Consider the following 24483-nt stretch of genomic DNA (forward strand, 5'->3'; position numbering starts at 1 on the left):
GTTCGATTGACCCGGCCTGGCGGGTCCGGGGAGTCCTGGCGGCTGTTAACGCGCGCTTTAGGAGAGGAAGCTTAAGGCGGAGTACTTGGGTTGGGATTCAGCTCTGCCACGCTTTCCAGCCGGTCTCGGGACTCTCCCAAACTAGGGTCTTCTACTTGTCCTGCCTGGATCCCTGTTCGGCCTCCTTCAGTCCCCCATCCGCACTCCGACCTGGGAAATCCCCTTCTCCGGACTCGCCCTCCCCAGGCCTCGGATTTTCACTCCAGCCTCTCTCCTACCTGTGATTACCCTTTTCCCCCGCAGCTACCCTTTGCTTTTACGTCCACCTGGGGCCATTATCCCGACTCCACTCTGCCCACTGTGGCACTCTACCTGCCTCTTCCCCCGTCCCAGACCTCTACTCATTTCTGCTTGGATACTTCTTTTTTGGCTCTGCTCTTCTGCTTCGGCTAACTGGCGACCTACACTCACAGTTTGGACCCAGACCTCAGCCCCGGCTGGATTCCCTCCATCCATGCTCCTTCTTTAATTAGCCCATGCTCTCAATAATGTAGCAAGCAGCCTGCTCTTTATTAGGCTGGTTCCACGTTTTCAGCTGTTGGCTGATGGGTACTTGACGTTTTATGTTCCTGGACCCAGGATGGTAAGTATGGGCCTAAGAGAGGCTGTGGTCTAACCTGTGGCGGAGTCTAATGAGCCCAGTTTCCGTTCTCCCCTTACAGAGGAGGAGCCTTGCTCCCAGCCAGCTGGCCAAGAGAAAACCGGAAGGCAGACCCTCTGATGAAGAAGACTGGCAGCCTGGAGCAGTGGTAAGTGCTCTGGCCTCAGCGGGTAGGGAATGTGGAGGTGCAGGACTGTTGAGGCAGGAAGGAATCTTGGACTTGGTTTCTGGGGTTACATGGAATGAACCCTGTCATCTCCAGAAGCCTCTTCCAGTATGTCAGGCAGAGAACCAAACAAATAAAATCCTTGTCCTTAAGGTGTTCACTGGAAGCTAATATGCCTCAATTTTCCTTGTGGGAAGAGGTATGCCAAAGCAAAAGAGATGATTGGGTTGGGCCTTTTGGCTCTCGTTGGGGAGAAAAAGGATCTCCAACAGCAACTAGCAGCCTGCTGTTTTGCTCTTTGTCATCTGCCCAATGTCACAGAACAGTAGAGTGTACTGGGCCTACCTTAGAGGCTGAGCTCACATGGGCCTAGATCAGAGGGGTGATGCCCACCAGTCTGTGCAGATACTGAAGAACAGTAAGTTCAACTTTGGTCTGGCCATGTGCTTTGCTCCCTGCCTTCAAGGCTTTCTGGGGCTGGCTGTGGGCAGGACCTATGTAACCAAAATCAACAGTACAAAGTAGCATGTACTTCAGAGAGGGACAGGGAGAGAGATGTTCAAGAAGCAGGGGCTTGGCCACTGGAACTTTGGAGGAAGAAGTTAGCTAAGGAAGGTTTAGAAGGGAATCTTGTATGTGGGGCAATGTGTAAGTAAAAGTATATATAGAGAGGGGAAGGGGCTTAGTGTTTGTTTCAGGTGTGCCTTATAGCTTCAGAAACCTTGGCAAAGTGTGTTCTTGCCTGATGGCCCAGGGGGACTTGCTCTGTAGTTGTACTGCTGGTATGCAGGGGGCTCCTCTACCTGTGAGGGAAGCACACTGGCTGCCCCTTGCCACTTAAGTGGGTCTCACACTTGAACTTGGGGCAGCACTTGGTGCTGTCTGCTGCTGGTGGCTCCTGAAAATGCTTTCGGTGCTGGTGTTCTCACTGCCACGGTGTGGACTGACTAGAGAGTGACCTCAGTGGCCTGGTAGTTGGGAGCAGCTGTACTCTTGTCCCTTCGTTGGTTAACTCAGGGAGGGAAGCAGACAGTTGCTCAGTCATTCCTTGGGGCTTTTTGAGTGAAGATTTGGGGGCAGCTGTGACTTCACACAACTGGTGGACTTGCACTTCACAGGCCCGCATCGTTCACCTCTTCCAGTGCCCTGCCTCAGATTAGGCAAGTTCTTTAATCTCTAATCTCTAGTTTTCTCACGTGTTAAATCAGGATAATAATAAACATTCATTCTGGGGTTACCGTGAAGATGGTACATGATAATACATGTGAGGAGTTTAGCACAGTGCCTGGCACTTAATAGGCATTTTAAATGTTAGTTACCATTGTGGTGGACTCACCTTCCCCAATTCTCTCTCCTAGACGCCTAAGAAACGGAAATCCAGCAGTGAGACCCAGAGCCAGGAGTCTTTCTTGTCTCCTTTTCGGAAACCTTTGACTCAGCTAACAAATCAGCCACCGTGTCTGGACAGCAGTCAACATGTAAGTCCAAACTGCAGCCTGCTGATGTGTATGCGGGCCCTGTTTTGTCTAGGGAGGCAGTGCCTGAAGACTCCCGTAGTGCTCATACAGTAGCCAGCAGGCAGTTTAGTGCGGTCTTTGGGTCTGCCCATAGCTTCCAGGGCCTGGAAAAGGCCTGGCCTTTTCTCCTTAGAGATGTGTGTCTGACTTGCAATTCCCGTTGCATATAGCTACTTGGGCACCAGGTCTCAGGTGGCTCTGATTGCTAAGGACAGGAGAGTGCAGGGGAGTGAAGGCCATGGCAGGGTGTTGGAGCCAGTAAGAAAAGTAAGCCTCTGACGCTGCATATGGCTCTATGAAATACCAGAGTCCTGCAGCTTTCACGTGTATCCTCTAGTAAAATCAAATGTAATCATCACCATGGCAGGGTCTGTGTGTTATCTCATGTAATTCTCATTTCTTAAGATGAGGAAGCTGAGTCTTAGAGGGGTGAAGTAATTTGCCCAAAGTTACAGCAGAGTCAGATCTGCCTAGCTCCATTGAAAGCTTTTTCCTCCAAACTTTGAGGGACCTTGTGACACTGAGCTCCTAAAACCCTTGGAATTTAAGTGATAAGAGTGATAAAGGTGTCTTCTGTTATTCCTAACAAACCCTTTTCAGCCACATGTGAGTTTGCTAAAGAGAAGACTTTGTAAAGAACTTAACCTTGGGGGCTGGTTCCCACGGGAACCAATCCACCTATGGCCAATGTTTAATCAGTTCTGCCTCTGTAAAAGACCGCCTTACAAACCCAAAAGGTTTGGGAGGGTTTGGAGAACTTCTAGGTTGGTGAGAGGGAAGCTGAAGTCGGGAAATGGCACATCCAGAACTCCACTGGGACCGACGCTTCTGTGCTCACAGTCCATCCAGGCCTTGTGCTGTGTAACTCTTCCTGTGACTATTCATTCATATCTTTTAATATCCTTTGTGATAAACTGGTCTTCTAGTAAGTAAACTTTTCCTGAGTTCTGTGAGATGCTTTGGTGAATTAATTGAACCCAAGGAGGGGATTGTGGGAAATTTGATTTATAGCCTGTAGGTCAGAGGCACCTGGACTTGAGATTTGCATTTGAAGCAGTAGGGGAGGCAGTTGTATGGGGCTGAACCCTTCAGGATCTGATGCTTTTCTGATGGTGTCAGAATTGAGTTAACTTGTAGGGCGCCCAGGTGGAGCTGAAGAATTGCCTGATTTGTGGAGAACCCACACACCTGGTGTCAGAAGTAGTGTAGTACTGAAAGTAAAGGAGACACAGGGGCATGTTTTCCCTTTACAGGGATGTTTTTGTTGATGGGAATATGTAATGGAGGTTAGTTACTTGTGCATTCAGCAAACAAAAACATTTTTACCTAATATTTGATAAATATGAAAATACGTTGTATAATATGTATAATGGATGTAAGATATAAGACAGAATAAATGCCTGTGAACCCACCATCCATCCAGGACTAGAACATTATCAAAGTCATAATCCATTTCCCCATTCCCAGAGGGAACCACTATCCTGAATTATATTCATCATCCCTTGTTTTACCATGTGTGTATAATTCACTAAGTAATACATTGTTTAATTGTTTATTGAGCTTTAAAAAATGGTGGGTAGTCCTCTGGAAGTGTTTTTATTAGGATTCATTTTGTTATCCTACAGAACCATACTACGTAATTCATGGTGGGAGTTACACAGCAGGGGGCCTAGTGGTCTGGAGGCTGGTGGAGATCCGAATCTGGAGACATGCTGATTAGGTCGAGTCCTGAAGGGTATGAGGAGTCTGCCAGGTGAAGAGAGTGGGAAATGTTCTAGACAGAGGGAACAGGCTGTGTGAAAGCTGTGGAGGAGTGGTTCCCCAAAGGCAAAAGTGCTTCAGGCCCACAAGTCAGTGCAGCCCTGGAGATGAGGACTGTAGCCTTAGGCACAATGAGTTTTAACTTCTGTAGGATGTCTAGGTTTGGAGGAGGTGGCAAATGTGGGATGTGGAACCTATGAGGAAGTTATGGACTGGAAATAGATTTGGGGTGACTGGCATAAAGATGTTATTTGACACCTCCAAAGTGTATTGGAGTGTCAGGGTAAGTGTACAGTCAGAAGAGCTTAGGGCCGAGCCCTGAGGAACACTGACTGTTTAAGGAGGTGAGGTAAAGGATGAAGAACCCTGTTTAAGGAGGTGAGGCAAAGGATGAAGAACCCATCGGGACTGAGCGTGAGGTCCCAGAAAGGTGGAATAGAGGGAGAGTTTTGTCATGGAAGTCAAAAGCAGAGAGTACTTGAGAGGAAGGAGTGGCCAGCTTTGTCCAGTAAGACAAGGTGGAAACATATCCATTGGAATTAGGGCCATTGGTGACCTTGGCCAGAGTCATTTCAGAAGAGTGGAATGGGCAGAAGCTAGATAGGAGGAATAGGAGATAAAGAAGGGGAGACAGAGAACTCTTTCTAGAAGTTTGAAGGGGAGGAGATAAGAGGTCAAAGGAGGTTTTATTTTTAAGATAGGAGAGAGTTAAGCATGTTTTAAATGCTGGTGAGAGAGCTGGGAGAGAGGGAGAGGTTGAGATAGGGAGAGATCAGACGGACCAGATAGAGCGAATCTGCAGAACAGGGGAGCTTTGACCTTGGTGGGGAGGAGGGATATTCTCCTTTCTCTTCTATCAGAAGGAAAGGATGGTATGAATTTTCAATAACTAAATGAACAAAGTGAGAGGATGCTCTCTCTTCTGCCAGAATCTACTGAGTATTACCAGGCCAGATTCTCAGAGGTTGGCCACTGCAGGTCTTGCAGGCTGTGCCCTCGGGTTTTTGGCCAGGGGTCCTTACATTCTTCCACAGTAGTTGCACAACCGCACTTTTGCCTGCAGAACCCGTGGCTCCTGGGTTTTAGAAAATAATATTTCAGTTTCAGAATCGAAAGCAGCATTGATGCCAAGTTAGAAAGGAAATTAGAGTCCATTTCCTTCCTTTTCCTCTCATTGGACTTAAGGGTAGCTTTTTAGCATCTTTCATATGAGTTTCTTACCATCATCGCTATTCATTATTATAATAATCATGGTAATTAAAAATAGTCAATAGAAGTTTATTCAGCTGCAAAGAAATATGCAAATAAAGAGTTTGGGCCCTTCTCCAACCCTGCCTTTGTCATGTTATTCAGTGTGATAATTAAGTTCAGTTATCCACATTTTCCTTTCTACCTTCCAGTAGATTGCCAAATGTATTCATTACATTTTTCCTATTTAAAGTACATTGAGTTTCTAGACATTTAATTTATAATGATCTATATAGATATGGGTCAGAATAAAAAGGTAAAACTTACAGGGCAAGACAGGCTTGCTTTTTTTTCCCTATTAAAATACCTTTTTGCTGGAAGGGAGTATTTTTCGTTACTTCTTTTTCCACTAATGTATTCCATTAAAACTACCTTTAGGGTTTCTGCTTTTATGGTTTCCTTGCTCTCTTGGGTTCTAGCTCTTATTTTGTTGAGGTTCACAGGCTATTGTAATTCCCAGAGGGCTCAGGTGTGAATAGACCAGGACTTTGACGGGAGTTAGCTCAGGAGCTGGCACCCCCACCCATCCGCATAGCCCAGTGCTGATTCCCAGTGCTAAAGTGACAGCACAGAGGCTTGGTGAAGGCACCAAGGCCACCCTCCTAGGGACCTACATATGTCTGCTTCCTGTCACCCTTGTCCCTTGCTTTTTCTTGGTGATTGGCTTGCCCTCTCTCATGTCTCCTTTCTCATATTGTTCCCTCTCTTGTGCCTTCCCGTGGCTGCTGACTGACTGATCCACATGGCTGTCGTCAAACAGGTTGGATTAGGAAGACATACTACCCACTTGTTATAAGTAAGGGCTCTGGAATCAGGAAAGTTCTGCAAATGTCATGGCTGTATGACTTGGGAAACTATGCAGCCTCAATTTGCTTATTTGTAAAATGGGGGTGCCAGTAATATACAGACCTCATAGGGCTGTTAGGATTAAATGGTAACATGAATGCAAGGGCTTAGCACTACATCTGGCATGGATTGTTTTTTGTTTTGTATTTTTTGGTTGAGTATTTTTGTTGCATGTGGAAAAAGCATTCTGTTTTATTTTATTGACATATTGTCAGTTTACAATGTGTTAGTTTCTGGTGTATAGCATAGTGGTTCAGTTATACATATATACCTATTCCTTTTGATATTCTTTTTCATTATAAGCTATTACAAGGTATTGAATGTAGTTCCCTGTACTATATATGGTAGGACCTTGTTGTCTGTTGGTATACATTGTTAATTGACATCATTGTTGTCATTTTTGCTTTTGTTGTTAATACTATTTTACTAATACTACTGCTCCTATTACTTCTGCTACCACTACTCTTTGAAGGGCTGTTTAGTTCCCAAGGAGGCTGATGTGATCATCAACATGGGAATTAGATGCAATAGGCAGAACTGATTTGACAAAAAAAGAGATGTAAGGGATGCTTGGGAAGATGTAGCCCTATAGGACAGTGGTTAAATCCAGACATTGGAGTTCTGTTAGTACTGGGATTGGGTAAGTTTATGGTGCTTTCTCAAGGTGCTGCAACCTAGGAAATAGTTAGGTGTCCTCACTTGGCACGGTCTTTCATGAGCTAATGGGTCTGAGCCTTGTAGTTGACCAAGGCTGGGTTCTTATTTGGCACTCTCTTGTCTCTGGGAATTTGTGGAACCTTATGCAAGGCCTCAAAGATGAAACCCACTGTACAGAACCTAATAATCGAATATGGAGCCCATCTCCTTGTGTTTTAGATGCATCTGAATGAGACATAATGAAAATACCATGCTCTGAATGTATTATGCTTGAATAGGCATTTTAGACTGCATTTGTAAAATTATTGCATAACATCTCTGATCAGTCCTGAATCTCTGTTTCTTCTCTTTTTAGGAAGCATTTATTCGAAGCATTTTGTCAAAGCCTTTCAAAATCCCCATTCCAAATTATCAAGGTAAAAATGGAAAGTTTTCTGTTTCTTGAATTAATCACATGTGAATGTACCTGAATCGTTAAGACCTCTGCTTTTGTAAGTACAAGCTTACCTTAGAATTGAAGATGCCAGTCCATTGATGACTGTAGTGGGGTGACCCTCCTGGGATCTGCGTGAAGTCTGTGTTTGATAGCTTCAGCAAGGGCTGTCAAGACTAACTGCCCTTCATCTTCTTGGTGGGGCTGTGCCTGGTATTCAGGTGGCTCCTGGACTTTTTTCAGTCCAGGTGAGTTCAGTAGCATTTCCTTTATGAAACTGACTCTGTCAGGCCTAGGTTCTACAGGGTTTCCCCCTGCCCTATGCAGGGCATAGTATAGTGCTGAAATGGGCTGGGAGGGAGGAGGCCAACTCTCAAGAGCTCTCAGTCTTGAAAGTCTCGTTTAGCCTTCAGACCTTTCCAGGATTGACTTGATCTGAGATGAATAAGACCTGGCCCTCCAGAAGTTTGTAGTTGGATGGGAAAAGTAAAATGGGAAAAACTCTGATCTGAAGCAGATTGGGATAATGGTCAGAGATGCCCAAACTGTGTTTGGGGAAGTTTTGGGAGAGAGGGTTGTATGGAAGCTTAGGAAAGGTTAAAGGAGAGGCATTTGAACTGGGCCTGCTGCTACTCCTCAGCCTAGAGGCTCAGGTGACAAACTTGTTTCTAGGTCCTCTGGGCTCTCGGGCATTGGGCCTCAAAAGGGCTGGAGTCCGCCGGGCCCTCCATGACCCCCTGGAAGAAGGTGCACTGGTTCTGTACGAGCCTCCCCCACTGAGTGCCCATGACCAGCTGAAGCTTGACAAGTATGTGCATGGGTATTTCTTAAGTTCTGGTTTGTAAGTGCCCAAACCTGGAGGGCAGAGGGCATTGGTGTGATTTCTCCACGGGACTGGCGTGTTTTCAGAGTGCTGTCAAGGCTACTGTGCCATCCAGAGAGTGGGTGGGTGGAGAAGGAAAGTGCCAGGAAGAGCATGTGGACATGTCCAGTTGGTGGGGTTCCTCACCCATTCCTGCCAGGCTCACTCAGGGAAGTAGGAGGGGTTGAGGTCATGACATAGGGAACCCGTCCCTGTCTCCTAACTTCCTCACCCTGTAGAGGAATTTGCTATGGTTTGATTACCAGGCCAAGAAGGTCCTCTCTTAGGTGGCTGCCTCAGGATCAATGGGACACAACTTTCTAAAGGCATGCCTTTGCCCATGTCTGAGCTCCATGTTTTCTTTGCTGTGTTTTCTCAGAGAAAAACTCCCTGTCCATGTGGTTGTTGATCCTGTTCTCAGTAAGGTCTTGAGGCCTCATCAGAGAGAGGTAATTGGAGGAATGAAGTATGGGCTAGGGGCTGGGCCTGGGAGCCTGTTGTCCCTGGGGCAGCAGCAGTGTGGATGCCAAAGTGCACTGAGTGTTGTTATTCTCCAGGGAGTGAAGTTCCTGTGGGAGTGTGTCACCAGTCGGCGCATCCCTGGTAGCCATGGTTGTATCATGGCTGATGAGATGGGCCTTGGCAAGACACTGCAGTGCATCACATTGATGTGGACACTTTTGCGCCAGAGTCCAGAGTGCAAGCCAGAAATTGACAAGGCAGTGGTGGTGTCGCCCTCCAGCCTAGTGAAGAACTGGTACAATGAAGTTGGGAAATGGCTTGGAGGGAGGATCCAACCTCTGGCCATCGACGGAGGCTCTAAGGATGAGATTGACCAAAAGCTGGGTAGGAACCTTAACAGACATGTCTGCACTCCTCCACACAATCTGCTCCTTTCTTGTGTGTATCTTTACTGATGGCCAGGGTTGAAGGCAGGGAGTGGGTGGCAGAAAAGAGAACACCCGTGGAAAAAGATTTGAAGTAGTTATTTCCAGGCTAAATTAATCATCAAACTGGCTTCTTCTTTATGATAGTCTAATATTTGTTCCCTTTACACTTTTTCTGTTGTAGAAGGATTCATGAACCAGCGTGGAGCCAGAGTGCCTTCTCCCATCCTCATCATTTCCTATGAGACTTTCCGTCTTCATGTTGGAGTCCTCCAGAAAGGGAGCGTTGGACTGGTTATATGTGATGAGGTACTTGTCTCTCAGCAGTCTGGAGAAAGTCTGTCAATGTTTTCTCACAGAGAACTGCCATCCAAGGGCTGGGCCAGTCACGGGGGATGCTGAAGACAGAGTATGCTGCTTTGGAGGAGGCAAATGAGAGGGAGAGCCAATGGTACCAATATACCAAAAGAGGGATTAAGCAGTGCTTGGAACTCCAAGAAGGGCTGATTGGTTTTGTTACCTCTAGACAGTACTCCTAGACCAAAAGACTTTGAAAGGCAGGAGGGATTTGGATGGGTGGAGAGACATGGTACAGTGTTTAGAGGAATAGGTTCTAGAGTCAGAGATCTTGATTCAAATCCTGGCTCTGCCACTTACCAGTAATATAACCTTGGGCAAGTTACTTAACCACCTGAGCCTCTGTTTCTGTGTCAGTAAAATGGGGTGATAATATCTGTCTCATGGGATTATTGTGAGGGTTAAATGAGGTGATTGAGGGAAAGCTTTTATCACAGTGCCTGGTATGTCCTAAGACCTTGGTAAATGTTAGCTCTATTTTTATTCTAGGCTGGGGGTACTTATGTGAACAGAAGCACAGAGATAGGAGAATCCAGTGTGGACAGTCCATATACGTTATGAGTCTGTGTTGACTCTCTGGGACTAAGGGAAATACGGCAGTAGTTACTTCCTGGCCTTTTCCAAGCACTCTGCATGAAGGGAAAGGAGTGAGGGTGGCTGGGAGCTTCCCAGTATAAAGAATTTCTCAGGTCTTTAGGGGATGTGGCTACCCTGAGGCTGCTGCCATTGTTTGCATCTTGGGGAAAGTCACTGCACACCCCTGTGGCTTTAGTGGAGAGGTGGCTGAAAGACTTGGTCCCATCTGTCAACTGATTGGCAGGCTTCACTATGCTCTAGGGACTGTAGAATCCTTACTTTAAGGATATAGTATTGGTCTAGAAGCTGAGGTTCTGTCTCTTAAGCCTGACATTTCTCCCCTAGCAAGTGGGTAGGTCCTAAAGTCCCAGGACCTGTAATGCTTATGATTCCTCTTTTTCTGTCTGTTACTTTGTTAGCAGAGTTTGCTACTGTCAAGGAGGCCACATCGTGCACAGTCCTAAGTGAGAATTAATTTCCTTGCAGGGACACAGGCTCAAGAATTCTGAGAATCAGACCTACCAGGCCCTGGACAGCTTGAACACCAGCCGGCGGGTACTCATCTCTGGGACCCCCATCCAGAATGATCTCCTTGAGTATTTCAGCTTGGTACATTTTGTTAATTCAGGCATCCTGGGTAAGAATCCAGCCTTGTCTGCTGCATTGGAGAGGAGCCTTGCCTTGGCTATGGGAGTGTAACTCTGGCTGAGGAGTGAAAGGAGAGAACACTAGTTATATATATGGGTCACTAGGCACTCTTGTAGGAAGACTTCTCTTATCAGGGAGTAGCAGAGCTGTTGGGAGACCTTGACTTTGCTGAGCAACTCAGCAAGACCCACTCTGGCTTTTTTGGGACAGGGTGGGCAGAGGTGGCAGGAGCTGTGGATGGAACTACTACCCCCAGGCATTTTTCCTCATTGCATCCTAGCTGCCTTACAAGAGCTTTGGCCTCAGAGCAGACTCTGTCTTGGGTAGTTTTGTTTTTAATCATTTTTTAGTGTACAATTTAGTGTCAGTAACTACGATCACCTTGTTGTGCAACCATCACCACTGTCCATCTCCAGAACTTTTTTCATCTTGCAAAACTGAAACTCTACTCGTTAAGCATTAACTCCCCATTTCCTAGTACCCCCAGCCCCTGGCAGCCACAGTTTGGGCAGTTCTTGCACATAGATATCTGAGGAAGGGTTTGTTAGTGCCACCCAACTTGCCAATGCTCACGGAAGTCACTTTAGGCAGGGAACCAGATGAGCAGATATTCACAAAGTGAACATGTTGATGTAACTACTGCCAGATCAATTACTGCCCCATCTCAGCAGCCCCCACTTCTAATCACCACTCTCCTTTTTCCCTAGAAGTAAACACTCTTGACACTCAAGATTGATTTTTGCCTATTTTGAACTTTATATAAGTGGATTCATACAGTGTATTTTCCTTTGCTACCTGGATTCTTTTGTTCAGTATTATGTTTAGGAGACTCATCCATGTTTCTGCCAATAGCAGTAGTTTGTTTTTAATTTTTGTATATTATTTTATGACTATACCAGAATTGATCAGTTCTACTTAAAGACAATTGAGTTGTTTCCAGTTCTTTATTCTCCAATAATGATCCTGTGAACATTCTTGTACCTGTTTTTACCTGAGCATGGTATGCATTTCTCTGTCCAAAGAATGAATTGCTAGGTCATATATTATACATGTGTTCAGCTCTAGTAGATTCTCCAGTTTTCCAAAGAGATTGTACCAGCAGTATATGAGAATTCCAGTGTTTCTACATCAGGGGCCAGCAATTTTTTTCTTAAAAAGATTATATATTAAATATTTTAGGCTCATAGGCCATACTGTCTCTATCATAACTACTCAGCTCTGCTACTATACTGTGAAAGCAGCCATAAATTGTAAATAGATGAGCATGGATGTGTTCTAATAAAACCTGATTTACCGAAACGGGTGGCTGGCCGACAGCTATCGTTTGCTGACTTCTCCTCTGTATCATCACCAATATTTAGCTTTAGAAAAAAATTTTTTAAAAATTTTAGTCCTTACGGTTGATGTTTAGTAATATCTCATTTCATTTGCCTAGTGTTGCATAAAAGTTGAACACCTTTTAGTATATTCATTGGCCATTTGGAGGTCCTCCTTTGTGAGTTGCCTGTCCTTTTTTTATTCCTGGCCAAAAGAAAAAAACCCTATGCTCATTAAATAGTCATGCCCTATCCCCACTTACCCCCAACCCCTAGCAACCACCAGTCTGCTTTCTGTCTCTGTGGATTTGCCTATTCTGAGTATTTCCTATAAATGGAATCATGTAATATGGAACCTTTTGTGTTTGGCTTCTTTTACTTAGCATAATGTTTTCAAGGTTCATTCACATTGTAGCATGCTAACAGTACAGATCTTCCTCAACTTACGATGGGATTACATTCCACTAAACCCATTTTAAGTTGAAAATGTCTTAAGTCAAAAATGCATTCAATGCCAAACATCGTAACTTAGTCTAGCCTACCTTAAATGTGCTCCGAACACTTACATTAGGTTACAGTTGGATAAAAGCATTGAACACAAAGCCTATTTTATAATAAAGTATTGAATATCTCATGTAATTTATTGAGTACTGTACTGAAACTGAAAAACAGATTGATTATATGGGTATAAGTATATTGGTTATTTATCCTCATGATCATTTGGCTGGCCTGGAGCTGTGACTGCTACCTGGCATCACAGAGAGAGCATGGTACCACGTACTGCTAGCCTGGGAAAAGACCAAAATTCAAAGCTTGAAATATGGTTTCTATTGAATGTGTGTCGCCTTTGCACCATTGTAAAGTCAAACCGTCATGAGTCAGAGACTGTCTTGTACTTCATTGTAGTGATACATGCTATTTCATCTCTTACAAGCAGCATGTATATAGATGAGCTTTACAAAAAAAAAAATCCAGTCTGACAATTACATTATTTGGTCCATTTACATTTAAGTAATTAGTTATATGTTTGGGTTTCAATCTACTGTCTCACTAATTGGTCTTTCCAGTCTTTGATGATTTGGTAGCTCTCTGATCCATTCAAATGGAAATTGCCTATAATTTGTTCAGCTTTGTTCTTGGCAGGAAGGTTGGTCTGTAGCAAAGATTGGTCACTGGCAGTGTGAGTATTGTTCCTTTTCTACATTCTTTAATGCTTTAACCTTTCCTTCTTTCCTGTGCTTAGGAACTGCCCATGAATTCAAGAAGCATTTTGAGTTGCCGATTTTGAAGGGTCGAGATGCAGCTGCTAGTGAGGAAGACAGGCAGCTAGGAGAGGAGCGACTGCGGGAGCTCACCAGCATCGTGAACAGGTAATGGTGGGGGAGCTGGGCTATACAGCAGCGCTTCTTTTTGGGTCTCCTCAGATTAGATCATCAGAACTGCCCAGCCTTTGAGGCCTTGGCCTGTGAGGGCTGGATTCTAGGAAAGGAGTGAGATCATGACCTGACAATAGCCACTGGATAAATGAAAGCGTCTTTCAGGCCAGTCCCCTGCTTTCTTCCTGGTCTGGGCCCTGTGGGTTGGTTTAGGGCTGCATAGCATCCTGCTGAGGAAGCACTTTTCTGATGCTGGACTTCATGAGCAAAATACCCCATGGAGTATAGTTATTACTTCAGAAGCTTCTTATCAGTAGGTCTCAGATCCAAAGCACTAGGCCTCCTCCCCACACTCCTCAGCGTTCTGTGATGGGTTAAAGTAGATCTGAAGAATGGTTGTAGCTCCCGGACTGACAGGGCTTTCTCCATGGGGGCCACATAGCTCAAGGGGCAGGTACATTCTGGACTGTCATAGTTAAATACACACTTGATCATTTACATTCTGAAGAGTCCTGCTCTTCCCAGCTGCCACCTTCCTCCCGGTTTTAGATGGCAGGAAGGAGTCTGTGTGCTCTAGGAGCTGCTTCTTAGGTGCCCGATCCTTGTCCTTCCTGGTCTGCTGTGTGGTATAGGTATAATTTCATTGAGCTTTGGTCCAAGTGGCAGCAGGCATTTGGGAAACTGGAAACAGAAACTCCCCTAAGAACTCAGTGTTTGAAACTTGCTTTCCCTGTCAGAGCACTGGATTCAACAGGAGACCTCAGCCTTCTCTTGAAGACCAGCTAACCTTTTGAAGGGGAAGAGAAAGAGTTGTCAGTTTAAGCTAGATGTTTGAAAGGGTCTCCTCCCATGACTGAGACCCTGATATAGAAGTCTTTGCCATAGGGCTGATGGGTCTCTGACATTGACTACTACAAAAGAGAATCAGTCTTGGTCCTTTGGGTGGTAGCTTTTATTCCAGTAGTTAGCATGGCAATTTTACCAGCCCGTTGCTTTTTATCTTGTTCTCCCCAGGTGTCTGATACGGAGGACATCAGATATCCTTTCTAAATACCTGCCTGTGAAGATCGAGCAGGTGGTTTGTTGTAGGTACTGAACTCAACTGAGGGGTGTGGAGTGAGTGAGTAAAAGCCCAGCCCTTGAGGTATGGCTGGGCTCTCAAGGTCTCCTTAGAGGGCAGAAGTGTGGTCCAGCACTTCCCACTGACCCAGCTGCTTTTTTTTTTCTTTTTTTCAGGCTGACACACCTTCAAACTGAATTATACAAGAAGTTTTTGAGACAGGCCAAGCCAGCAGAAGAGTTGCGTGAGGGCAAGATGAGTGTGTCTTCCCTTTCTTCCATCACCTCCTTAAAGAAACTATGTAATCGTGAGTTGGGTCCGTGCTCTGGCGTCCTCTGGGAGAGTGAGCAAGGGATGTAGTCCAACCACCTTCACTAAAACTTGCCCAGGGTCCTCATAGAGGCCACATGTGACTCTCCCTCCCCAAGACATGAGCCCTGCATTGTATACTCTGTAAACCAGACACTTGGCTTTGGAAAACTTAGCTTATCCTTTGCCTTGCCCATGCTTGATGCTTGGAATATATAGGAAAGTGTGTTTGAGTGTGTGCACACACACGTGTGCATATAAAATGTTGGACAGGAAGAAAAGTAACAAACTTTGACCTCTCTAGTATAGCTCCCCTCTTATTGTGAGAATACAGAGCACACTGGTAAGCAAGACTGTCCACTCATGATCCCAGATGCCACTGACTACACACTGGAATTTGGAAACAAACAAATCTGGTTCTGAGGAAGTTCTTCTGGGTAGGCTTCTAGAGGGTGTTCTAATAAACTGAATCTTCCGAAAGCAGTGTAGCTAGCATTTTGGATATTTTTTTTCAGATCCAGCTCTGATCTATGACAAGTGTGTGGAAGAGGAGGCTGGCTTTGAAGGTGCCTTGGACGTATTTCCTCCTGATTATAGCTCCAAGGCTCTAGAGCCTCAGCTGTCAGGTGAGTCCTTCCCTACCAGTCTTTGGGCTCCCCTGGGAGGAAGGGTAGGCGGTTGCCTCTGTGCAGACCTATGCTGTCTCAAGGCAGGACATTAAGAGTAAGAATCCTGGGCGATTAGGGTGGCCCTTTGGGGTTAATGGTTGCTGATCTCCTCAGGTAAGATGCTGGTCCTTGATTACATTCTGGCGGTGACCCGAAGCCGCAGCAGTGACAAAGTAGTGCTGGTGTCCAATTACACTCAGACACTGGACCTCTTTGAGAAGCTCTGCCGGGCCCGAAGGTAGGAAAGAGCTACAAAAGGGGTGCCTCCCCTACTGTCCCCCTAGAAGTAGGTATTCTAATTGGTGGATCTGGGCCACGATGTGGATTCAGGAGGGACTTCCCAGGAGAGGTCTATTCCCTTATTGCTGCAATGGCCTTAATTCCATCTCCAAGCAGAATAGCCCCCCATCCTTCAGCTACTCTCACAGGACAGTCCTGATTCTTAGCTCCTTGCCCCTCCCTTTGGGAGTTTATGGTTTCAGGCTGTATATGAACAGCTTCAAACACAGTTAAGTATTAGTTCAGTCCCTTCAGTAGCTCTGGCTCAAAGGGGCTCTGCTTCCTTCTTGATTTGATCTTTGGATTCCCCTCAGGTACTTGTATGTTCGGTTGGATGGCACGATGTCCATTAAGAAGCGAGCCAAGGTTGTGGAGCGCTTCAACAATCCATTGGTAAGTGCACAGCCCCTGTCCCCACACCACCAATGTAATAACATCAGAACTAAGGGTTGATAGAGAATCTGTAAGAGGGCTCTGCTTTAGGGTCTCTCTTAACCCCCAACCCCCGCTTCCCCCCCCTGGGTATGGTAGGGTTAGGCTGTTTGGTGATGGCTGGGGACTGACTTTGTGGGCTCTTAAAATTGGCTGGTAGGCAGACAAACTGGTGGTCCTCACAATTGACCTGAGCATGAAGGTACAGATGTGTGAGAGAGAAGTGTTAACTAGGCTCAGTAAGACTCTTAGTTCAGGCTCTAAGAGGTTCTTTTTCTCCTTCCTCTCTTTCCAGAGCCCTGACTTTGTCTTCATGCTGAGCAGCAAAGCTGGGGGCTGTGGCCTCAATCTCATTGGGGCTAACCGATTGGTCATGTTTGACCCTGACTGGAACCCGGCCAATGATGAACAAGCCATGGCCCGGGTCTGGCGTGATGGTCAAAAGAAGACCTGCTACATCTATCGCCTTCTGTCTGTAAGGATGGCGATAGTGGTCGGAGCAGGGGTGGGTCATGGAGTAAGATCTTCAGGACCACCTTGGGTTGTTCCTCATTGCTTCTCCTTGGCTCCTCTGCCTGTAGCAGTGGCCAGACTATGGGCATAGCCTGGAGCCCTTTATTCTTCTGTTCTCTCCCCCTTACTTCACCCCATTCCTTCAAACCTTTCTTACTATGCTCTCTGGACACCTGTTCAGTAGTTAACAAGCTCCCCTGCGGCCTTATCCTTTTCACAGGACACCTGCTTTCTCTCATACCTGACTTCTGTGGTACTTGCCTTGCAGTCTTCTCATACTCCATGTCCCATGGGGCTAAGAAGTGGTATTGGTTCTCAGGGATCATCCATCCATCCTCTAGTTCTTCTTTTGAAGCACATGTTTTCTTACTTAACTACCCTCTTTTCTTCCTTGCTACATTCACCCACTCTCTGCCATTTACCTAATTCAGAAATAACTCTGGATACCAGCTCAGTCTTCATTTCTTTCCCAAATCCAGCTTTCATCCTGGCTGACTTCAAGGACCGTGCAGTTATCCAGCACTCTGGCCTTCGTGTTTCCTTGGCCTCATCTCTAATGATCTCCCTAACTACCACCCTGCCCCCTCCATTTATTTGTTCCCAAGGTGACACTCTGGAACTTGTAGCTTTACCAAAACTTTAATAGCTCTCATTCTATCATTCCTGTCGTTCCAGCCTCCTCATACCTCCTACATCTGCTTCAACCTAATGTCCCTAGTACCGCGCCCCTCACGTCCTTCCGGGCTGGCTTGACTTCCCTTTCTACTCAGCCTGATCCTTTCAGCCACTCTTCTCCTTAATACCTATTCCGCATGGATCATTACAGCTCTTCACAGCTTCTGCACCAGATAAAGCTTGCATTTACAGATTGGCACTACCACAAATTCACATTCTCCATTTTGAGCTGGGCCGTATCTCATTTCCTTCAACAGCCACTTCAAGCCTTCACCACTTCCCTCAAGTTTCCTTACCTAACCGTCTCTCCTTTCTGCAGAGACTGTCTTCTACCTCACAGAGAAAATGTAGGCTACCAGGCCTACATTCTCCTTCCTTCCTCTCCTGTCAGTCTCTACACCTACCCTTCCCTTCTCAGAGGGAGGCAGGCTTACCATTCCAGCTCTGCTCTAAACCCCTTTCCTTTCCTTTCCTTTCCTTAGTTGATCGATTTCTCCTTTATTCCCCTGAAGTATGTAAATATGCTCAAGTAGCTCTCACCTTAAAAATATAAGTTTCTCAACCCTCTGTCCTATTGAAGCAACTACCTTGGGTTACTTTCCATTCATTCAATCTCAAATTTTTCCAAAGCCTACAGATTTACTTCACCTCATCTCCTACTCACCCATCAGACAACTTACTCCACTGAACCTTTCAGTGTACTGTTGGTTTGTTAATTGCTAAAACTAGACACTCTGATTTTTCTTGTGTATCTGACACTGACAACTACAAATCTTAAAATTTTTTTCTCTTTGGAAACTCCATTCTGGTTTTCCTGCCTCCGTGATTACATACACTCTTTATACTGACAAGTCTCTAATTATAAACTTTTAGCTCAGATATCTTACCTGAGTTCTAGACTCATATTTCCATCACCTACTATGTATTTCCACTTGCTTGTCTTTTGAGCACTTCAGATGCATCATAATTGAACATGTTCCCCTTCTGATTTTTGTCATTTAATGGCTCCATTATCCACCAAGCCCAAATCTGGGTTATCATCCTACTATCCAGGTATCTCCTATCCAGATTCCAATTACCACTGATTTTTGCCTTTTTGAAATTTCCTTAATCTAACCTTCTCCATCCCATGCTGAAGTCACAGTCATCTTTCATTTGAATTTTGCAGCAGCTTCCTAATTCTTTACCTTTGGTCTTATCATAACCCATTTTTCACAACTACTTCCAGAATGAGCTTTCCAAAATTTCTGATTTTGCTTTTCACTTCTGGGACAAGGCCAAGACCTTCAGCCTGGCATCCAAGTTTCTCTGGTATGGGGCTTTCTCAGTCCCAACTCTTACTACACACCTACCATCCTCTAGACAGGCTGAACTCCTTAGTCCTTTAGTAGGCCAGGCGTATTGATTATGTGCCTATTCTGGGAGTGCTTTCTCTTTTGGTCCCCTTGTAAGCCATCTATTCATTTTTCAAGATTCAGTTCAAGGATACTCTTTACTTTCAAGCTTTTCAACACTATTCCACTCTTATCATCCCTCTTGTGGGCCCCAGGGTATCCCATATAGATTTCTACCCTTGTACCAATTAGTTTATATGTCTGTCTCTCCCACTAGTCTGAGTTCAAGAATAGGGATCATATTTGATTCTTCTTTGCATCTTAGTGTTAGCACAGGATCTGGCATAGGATACCCAAATGACATTTACTGAGTGACTGAGACTTGGGCTTGCTGTAGAGGTCTGGTGAAGCTGCTGCAGACAAACCTCAGCTCACCCTGAAGAAATTTAGCTAGGCCCTGAAGCCCTCCATCAATACAGAAAGTATCCTGGTCGGGCAGACATGCACAAGTCATTTTCCCAAAAGATAGACTGGACAAATGGGCTCAGCTGAACAGAGGTATTGCTGCAAGATTCTTACTTCTCATTCATCTTCCCTTCTCTCTGGTGGCTATAGTTTCAACCCCTGGGTTTTCCTGCCCTCTTTGTATGGGGATGACTTAGCACTGGCCCCCACTCCCCACCCCACCCCCAGGCAGGAACCATTGAGGAGAAGATCTTTCAGCGTCAGAGCCACAAGAAGGCACTGAGCAGCTGTGTGGTGGATGAGGAGCAGGATGTGGAGCGGCACTTCTCTCTAGGCGAGTTGAAAGAGCTCTTTATCCTGGATGAAGCTAGCCTCAGTGACACACATGACAGGTGGGTGAGGTACCTCTGCTGGCCATCATCCCTGAACACCCTACATCTCATGGAGATGGGCTCTATAGTAACCACAGCTCTGTCTTCTGCCCCCAGGTTGCGCTGCCGCCGCTGTGTCAGCAACTATCAGGTCTGGCCACCCCCTGATGGTTCTGACTGCACCTCAGACCTGGCTCAGTGGAACCATAGCACTGATAAGCGGGGGCTCAAGGATGAGGTACTCCAGGCTGCGTGGGATGCTGCCTCTACTGCCATCACCTTCGTCTTCCACCAGCGTTCCCATGAGGAGCAGCGGGGCCTCCGGTGATAACCAGCTGGTCTGGGGTGTGGCTGTTAGAGGAAGGAGACGGGGAAAGGGAGCTCTGTGCCCCATAGGGCCCTGTTTTGTTCTCTGAGAGAAAGATCATTAAGAAGGGCTACATGATGTTTGCCCAAAATTTATTTTATAAGAAAAACTTTTTTGGTTAAAAAAAAAGAAAGGAATAAAGGTATGAAAGGGACTGAGGCCTGGGAGCAGCATGGTGAGCCCAGCGGAAGAGAGGCCTGGTAGTGGGCACTCTTACCCTTCTCTAAAGCCTGGGTACCTGCTTGGGGAGGAGGGCTGTCCTCGGTGACTGATGACCACTGTAACCTCTTGGCCCAGGGTTCCCAGGGCACTGAGTAAGGGGCCCAAAGACTCTAAACCCAGTTGTGGGAATGCCTTTGCTGGGCCCCATCAAAGCCTCTAGGACCTCAGTTTAAGGGAAGAAGGGGGAAAAAAGGAAAAAAGGTGGCAGAAAGAGAAAGACAGAATTGGTGGTTGGGAGTTCTGGGCAGCCCATGCCTCAGCCCCTGCAAGCTGACGGTACTGAGCACAGGCCTGTGAGGCATGGGCCCCATCACATGGTGCTGACATAATCTGCAAAGGCTTGGGATGAGTCCCACGAGTCGCTAACCACATGGCAGGTGGCCCGGAGCCGCCGGATGGCTTCCCTGGCTGTGACTGCATCCTGGTCCAGCCAGTTCTGGAAGAGGCGCAGGTGACCAAAGGCTCCACGGCCCCAGCGCTCCAGCCGTTTGGCAAACTCCAGAAGCCCGTCTGGCTTGATGCAGTTGGAACTGGTAGGGGTGAGATGGATTAGACACTCAGGAATCAACTAATCCCTGGTCCATGTCCCTGAAGCTCCATCCTTTGTCGTTCTACCAACCCCTCACCCCCTCCATGTGTACCTGATATCCAGCTGACACAGAGAGGAGGATGAATCTTCTGAAAAAACATCTGCGAGGGCCAGGAAGACCAGCATTCCCTGGGGAGAAGGGGAGAAATGCTCATCACCTCTACCCAAGAACAGGGAAAAAGGGCATTCCAACCCAATTCTGGCTGGGAAGAAGCCCAGCTTTCTGAAATTCCAGCACAACTATATCCCAACCCTTATCTTCCCAGTGGAGAGGTCTGTGCCTTTGCCCCCTGAGTTTCTAGGTCAAAGGACTGGCTCCTTCCCCTTCTCCCTCCTCAGGGCCCTGTCCCCACCCAGGCGGTTTCCTGGCAGCCGGAGGCCCTTCAGTGTGGAGTTGCCCTTCATAGCAGCAACCATCTCAGGGAGAAATTGGGCCGGGCGCTTCTCGAACAGACGGCAGAAGGAGAAGGTAATCTCTGTCAAGAGAAATTGGAATAAGTTCTGATGGCTGCATTAGGACTGGTGTTGCCCCTACTGCCCCAGTATGAACATTTTATACAGAGTCCCAGAAAGAGAAAAGAATTTGTACAAAACCCCAAGCAAGGCTACAACTAAATCAGGATTCAAATCAGAGATTGAGCCTAGATGTTCACTGCAGGGAGGCTCTCTGCATGGACAGTTCTCCATTCACTTCCTTCTATGCAGGAGTGGGCATTAGAGATGAGCCTGTGATGGGAGCCTGACAGCACATTTATCCCTTCCTACCACCATTATTTGTCAGCTACTGAAAGGGAAGAAAAACTTTTAAGTGAGGCACTCTTAAAGTGAGTAAATTCCACGTTCAGTATAGGAGGAGTTGAGTTTGGGACCCTTTTAGAAGGAAGATGATGCAGGTTCTATAACCATTTTATAGTTGAGGACATAAGGTCAAGAAAAGAACAGTGGCTTGCTCACTCACTGACACTGGCAGAGCTGCACTCAGGACCCAGGAATGCCCCAGGTTCTGGATAAAGAACTTACCTTGAAGAGTCAGATTCTGTAGCAAAAAGAGCACCTCACTCTGACAGTCGGCCAGATTCATGTCGTGGAAGCTCAGCCTCTTCAGGGCTATGTTGTATTCTGGATGGGAAGAGGGTTCATGGGCCTTAGCTTTCCCAAACAATGCAAGCTCCCCTCCTTCCTTTATCATTCTAGCTAGGTCCTACCTTTGAGTGTCTGCAACACAAGCCCAAAATCCTGGGGAGAGGCAAAGGTGGCACTATCCAGGGACAGCTGCTGCAGAGAACCTGAAGCCTTCAGTACAGAGCAGAGCAGTGGGGCTGGCTGAGCTCCGCGTGGAAATCCCATCTCCAACTGTTCCAGGCAGTTTTCTGGATATGGTAGGGAGAGAAGATTGTAGCTGGCCATCTCTTCTCCCATTGCAGGTTCCATCCTATCCTTAAGGGATTCACTGGAAAATTATTCATCTACTTGTCCTTGAGTGCCTACTTTATGCTAAGGCAGTGTGCTAGTATGAGATTTAGCCCTTGCCCTTAATGGAGCTTTAAATCCAAGAAGACGACTTGGACACAAGAAGATACAGAGTATGCAGAATGGTAGAAGACATACAGGAACTAAGGGAACATACAGCACAGGGACCTAATCTACTCTACAGAACAGTTGGTTCTGTTCTTGGTTCAGACCCCTTTCTGGAGACTGACCTCCATGGTGACCCTCTACTGGGCCAGTGTTGGTCTGGGACCTATCTGACCCATGCTTATCTTTAAGAACAGCAGGCTCTAAAGAGAACAGCTTCCAGATAAGCCAGGAATGAATGTTGACAGGCCCTGGATTAGCGGTCTTTTGCACCCCGCCCCCCTACAAATGCACATGAGCACACACACTGCTTCACCTGGTATCTCCTCATCCCCAATTATGTGGCTAGGAGGCCCTGCGTTCCCTGGCACAGCAGGGTTGTCCCTCTGGCTGGGGTGGTCGACACGAATAGAGAGGACCCGCAGCAGGGGCAGGGCTCGCACAATGGCACGTGTTAGCTCCAGGATGGGCAGTGGTGAGAACAGGTCACTGAGATGCAGGGCACGGAGGCGGCATCCAGCCTGGCCTGACAGGGCCCGCAGGCTGTCCAGCAGGCGGAAGATGTTAGAGCCCAGGCCTATGGCAGGAAGGAGAGATTAGGTCAGTCATGTAGGAGTGTCATCAGAGGTAATATTCAGACACAACTCCAAATATTTCTATTGATAACTACCAAATCTGAGGTTTGGACCAGATTATTTTAAATCATTCATCTCAACTATTCATTGATTGTCTTGCTTTTTCCTCAGGTAACCAGCATACTGATGTCTACTCTACTGGGCCATACCCTCAAGCGTCAGGGCAGAGTCACAAAATAGAAAATAGGATGTGGTGGGGCAGCATGTGGCTACCAGCTGAATGATAGGCCCAGACAGCAGCAGAGACCTCTGGACTTTTCCTGTGGGTCATAGGGAACATCTACGAACTAAGCAGGAGAGTGACAATGATCCAATAGGGAATACTTTAAAAGATTCACTGGGTAGGGACAGGGCTAAAAATAGCCACTCCCACAGAAGGGAGTAAAATCCAGAAAGGTTTAGGACAGTTGCTTAATGCCACAAAGCAAGTAATTCCTTGGAACCCAAACCTTTAGCTCTCCTTGGACTGAGCAGGCTCCAGTTGATTCATTCACTCACCTAAACCTAGTAAAATAGGGTCCTTTGCTAGACAGTCATGAGCAGCAGATCTTGTTCCTGCCTATATAGCCTGATAAAAACATGATGGAAACTGGGGAAGTAAAGTACTGTGGAAATACAGAAGATGGATACTTAGCACCCAGTCCAGCTCTTTTATCAGTGAAGGCTTTCCAGCTGAGTCCTGAAGAACTTAAAGGAGACAGGCTAAAACAAAGAGTGACTATGTCAGAGTGAACTTGGCATATATCAAGACCTGAAGGAGAAAGAATGGCAGGTTCCAAGAACTGAAAAATACTCAATGTGGCTGATGTGTAAAGTATGAGGGGGGAAGTGTTCAAGATAGAGGTAAGCAGGGGTGAGAACATGAATGACCAAGTAAGTAAAATAAGAAGTATGGGGACAAGAAGCCATTGAAGAGTCTTTAAATGAATGAATGACAGATTTGCATTTTTGAAAATGCTTAGACTGCAATGTAAACAATGAATTGTGTGGTGAGTATGGAGTCAGGAGGAATTGCTGAAATGAATCCACGTGAGAAGTAATGGTAATCTGAATTAAGAATGTGGAGATAAGAGAAAAATGGATTTGAGAGACAGACTAAAGATACAACTTGGTAATCAAATATATGTGGAGTGAGAGATTTGGGGCAACTGAGTCATCTGTGACGTCACTGAAAATAGGAGGGTTAGTTTAGAAGGAAGATATATTCAGGTTGGGGGGTATGGTTTATGAATTCCATGTTACCTAGCAGTCAGATGGATAAATAGGTCTGGAGTTTAGGAGAAAGATGTGGGCTTTGAAACCGAAGGAATGAGCAAAATTGTCCAGGAACATGTGTAGAGTGGGAGAGCTCAGAGAAACTCTAAACATTGAGATAAGAGAAGTAATATACAGAAAGGGAGGAGAAAAAAAATGAGAAGGTTTTGAGGTAGTAAAAATGAGACTCATAAAGATAATACTTAATAGCGAAGGCTGGCAAGAATTAATACAAGATGAAAACTGAAAGTACATATTGGACTTAAGGAGGACCTCAGTCACCTCTAGGTCCTCAATGCGGTTGGGTGTAAGCAAGGTTGGAGTGGCTGTGAGAGGAGAGAGCACAGATGACTTAAGGTTGACTGGACAGAAAAAAAAATTGGTTAGCAGTAAGTTGAAGTTCACGTGTGATGACTTCTATTTT

At 46.1% G+C, this 24483-nt stretch overlaps 2 protein-coding genes across 2 annotated transcripts in view; one reads left to right on the forward strand and one right to left on the reverse strand.

Moving 5' to 3' along the window:
- On the forward strand, positions 1–19942 carry RAD54L (RAD54 like). The gene is made up of 18 exons (XM_006178413.3): positions 1–643; positions 723–809; positions 2186–2305; positions 7212–7272; positions 7962–8097; positions 8531–8600; positions 8709–8997; positions 9223–9347; positions 10458–10608; positions 13179–13305; positions 14326–14400; positions 14548–14678; positions 15196–15306; positions 15463–15586; positions 15942–16020; positions 16355–16534; positions 19275–19438; positions 19535–19942. The coding sequence occupies exons 1-18, from the start codon at positions 641–643 to the stop codon at positions 19743–19745; spliced, it is 2244 nt and encodes a 747-aa protein (XP_006178475.1). The 5' UTR covers positions 1–640; the 3' UTR covers positions 19746–19942.
- Positions 19863–24483, reverse strand: part of LRRC41 (leucine rich repeat containing 41) — a 17500-nt gene continuing 12879 nt past the window's right edge. The window contains 7 exon segments of the mRNA XM_032494177.1: positions 19863–20536; positions 20648–20709; positions 20711–20724; positions 20949–21071; positions 21616–21714; positions 21801–21965; positions 22487–22747. Of these exon segments, the coding sequence (XP_032350068.1) occupies positions 20317–20536; positions 20648–20709; positions 20711–20724; positions 20949–21071; positions 21616–21714; positions 21801–21965; positions 22487–22747 (944 nt within the window). The 3' untranslated portion in view covers positions 19863–20316.

The sequence above is a fragment of the Camelus ferus genome, chromosome 13, assembly GCF_009834535.1.
Source record: "Camelus ferus isolate YT-003-E chromosome 13, BCGSAC_Cfer_1.0, whole genome shotgun sequence".
In the NCBI taxonomy this organism is placed as follows: domain Eukaryota; kingdom Metazoa; phylum Chordata; class Mammalia; order Artiodactyla; family Camelidae; genus Camelus; species Camelus ferus.

Coding starts and splice junctions, on each gene's coding strand:
- RAD54L (XM_006178413.3), top strand. Junction 2,306..7,211: donor GTCTGGACAGCAGTCAACAT/GTAAGTCCAAAC, acceptor TTCTCTTTTTAG/GAAGCATTTATTCGAAGCAT. Junction 7,273..7,961: donor CCCCATTCCAAATTATCAAG/GTAAAAATGGAA, acceptor ACTTGTTTCTAG/GTCCTCTGGGCTCTCGGGCA.